Source organism: Anneissia japonica, unplaced genomic scaffold (assembly GCF_011630105.1).
Source record: "Anneissia japonica isolate Jap-2015-1 unplaced genomic scaffold, ASM1163010v1 scaffold302653_len2913_cov342_single, whole genome shotgun sequence".
Taxonomy (NCBI): Eukaryota; Metazoa; Echinodermata; class Crinoidea; order Comatulida; family Comatulidae; genus Anneissia; species Anneissia japonica.
The window spans coordinates 1-2,913 of NW_022744165.1; the positions used below are offsets into that span (position 1 = coordinate 1).

At 34.0% G+C, this 2,913-nt stretch overlaps 1 protein-coding gene across 1 annotated transcript; it reads right to left on the reverse strand.

Moving 5' to 3' along the window:
- Positions 1-12: 12 nt before the first annotated feature.
- LOC117119575 (protein C-ets-1-like) lies at positions 13-1,873 on the reverse strand (the record flags this gene model as incomplete). Its single annotated transcript, XM_033264403.1, is given in 3 exon segments — positions 13-450; positions 952-1,152; positions 1,577-1,873. Coding segments are annotated over 3 exon segments (836 nt in total), but the record flags the coding sequence as incomplete, so codon positions are not given.
- Between the last annotated feature and the right edge of the window lie 1,040 nt (positions 1,874-2,913).

The window sequence follows — 2,913 nt, forward strand, 5'->3', positions numbered from 1 at the left end:
TTGGTTAAAATATGAAAGACAGTTATCTGTAAGAAGACCAATATCCATCAAGATATTAGAAATATAAGTAAAGAAATGCAAAAAAAATTGATGTTATAAAGGCGAATATATTTCAGTCATCATCTCGAGCTGGATTTACTCCAACCATCTCATGCAGCTCTTCAGGCGCATAACCCAAGAGACTTTGCAAGTCACACACAAATCTGTAGACATAACGTTTTCCAGCGGTTTTGTGGATGATGTTCTTGTCATAGTAGTATCGAAGACCACGACTTAGTTTCTCATAGTTCATCTTGGGTTTATTTTTACGCTTACCCCAACGACGTGCAACTTCATCTGGGTCAGATAATTTGAATTCCCAGCCATCACCAGTCCAACTAATAATGTGTTGGCATGTCTTATCAGTTAAGAGCTCAAGTAGAAATTGCCACAATTGGATGGGTCCACTTCCTGAAATTGAATAAAAGCAACATAAAATTATAATCTTAATTACAAACCTGTTCAAACTTCTTCTCCATATAATCATGTTTTCCAATATCAGGTCAAACAAATTCCTATACATCTAAAGAACTTTTTTTTCCCCACATATAATAACTATTAAAATTGCAACAGTCATTACTTTAAATAAAAGAGGGATTGATACATAAAAAGCCTTAGAACTGATAAACGTACTAATAACAATGGTAATTTATAAACAATGACAATAATTATTCAACAAAATAACCAAATAATCAAATTCAAATTCTTTAATTTTTTTTTTTATTAATGGGAGCTTATTGATTAATTTTTCTTTTTTTCTAAATTCAGGGAAGCTCAGTGGTTAAGTCAGACCTTAATCTCAAAACTTCACCCTTACTATATGCCTATAATATCTACTGAGCACCTTATCATAGTTCTATCTTTATATGGTGAGTCCAGTGATTTTGGTAACTGACAATGACAATGGCTTACCTGAATAACCAGCAAGAACAGCGGCTGGGATGACTGGGTTGGATGGTTGGTCAAGGTACTGTTGTGATGGTGTCCTAGTCGCTAAGGTGTTAAGAATATTCATATCATTACGGTGAGGGTGTATTTGATCTGGCATGACCTTTGACACATGAACTGTATGGTAGCCTACCATCGTTGGGTCAAACATATCATATCCATACACTGAAAATAATAAAACATTTGAAAACTTTACTTAACATAAAAGTAACTGTGATTACAAAAATGAGCATAGATTATAATTACAAAAACATTATTTTTTACTTGTCTTCTTCTTGAGCACATAGAGACCTTGTTTTTTGGATATATAAATCTATCTATTGTTATTATTATTATTATTAACAACATCCATATGTAGTTAAGGCTATGTAGCAATTAGCACATTATACAAGTATGTTAACAACAAAAGAAATCGCTTGCAAATATTAATGTATCAACAAATATACATTAGGGAATGGATTTTTCAGCTAGTGTATAACACATCATATCAACATGTTATTAACAAAAAACATGTAACTTTATATAAACAAGAACAATCATGAAAGCTGGTATAGATATTTACATTGAGAATAATTGAAGATTTTCTTACCTCTTCCATAATTGTTTGTGTAAAACTGGGGCCGTGTGTGTTCAAATAAGTTCTGTGGTTGGTTGTAGATTTCTGGTGGCGTAGACGGAGTTGTGCTTTCCAGGTAAGAGCAGGGTGATGAGCTGACACTATAATAATCAGATGTGTTGTCCTCTTGTTTAATGTTCAACAGATCTTCAGCATTAAAATCATTCAATGTCTGTAATGACTCAGAGACTTGATACATTCCACAGTCACTGAAGGGTGTGATGGAGGGCAAGGAGACTGGAACTGCTTGAGGTGTTTGGTCCGGAAAACCTACGTAAGAATTGAGATGGTCCAAAGCATTTAAAAGACAAGTCTCTCCCATTATAATACTTCGCCTCCAACCACAGATTTGAATAGGATGTTTTAACACAAGAGCAAGAAAATTAAGCCTTATAATTGTAAGCACTTAAATCAACATGATCTGCTAGATCCAATCATATCATTTGCTATTAAAGTGCAGACAAGCAATATCCTCTGCAAGTGTTTGTCTTGATAGAAGTGACAGGAGAACACTGTTTTACTCTGTTTTAAGTTGTGATGAGTGAGTTGGTTCTTATACCACTGGCTCTAAAATCAATATGAGGAGGTATGATGGTGACGTACAGGAACTTATGTCACGGAATTAGCCTACCGAACATCCTTTAAAGGACAGACCTCAACACTAGATAAGATTACCAGATGAACATGCAACACAAGTGTCACGACCTCAACTACATAACCCACAAAGCATTGTTCTCTAATTATTGGCTTTGTTCCAAGTGAATATTCAAACAGAGAACAGAAAGATAAACAAAACAAGTGGAAATTTGAGACTATTGATAAAAATGAAGTTATGGTACAATACACTAGACAAAAGGCAATGGTTAAATTCAAATTAAATATTCATGAGAAAACATTTTGGTTTCTATGAATATTCATCAGAACTATAGCTATAACAGCATATCTAATGCATAAACATGTAGGATGTAGCCAATAAGCAAACCCTTTGTCCAGAATTAATTAATTTATGATCATTAACACACTCTTCCAATTTAATTCTTATTGGTTTCCTGTCTGGAGAAAGATAAGCGTTATGAGGTGACTTAGGTTAGTAACACATATAAATCCCTCAAATCAAGCCAAAGAAGCTAAATGCAAATACCATCTGGAATTGATTGGTTTATCCACAACAATTACTCTTGTCTTATCTGGCAATGACAAGCAAGGACAGGCATTATCTGGTCTGCTGCCCTATTGTTTCTGCTCATTAATTACCAATCATCATGTACTGGTATTTCTTTCTGAACAAACAACTGTCTTGCCAAAACAAT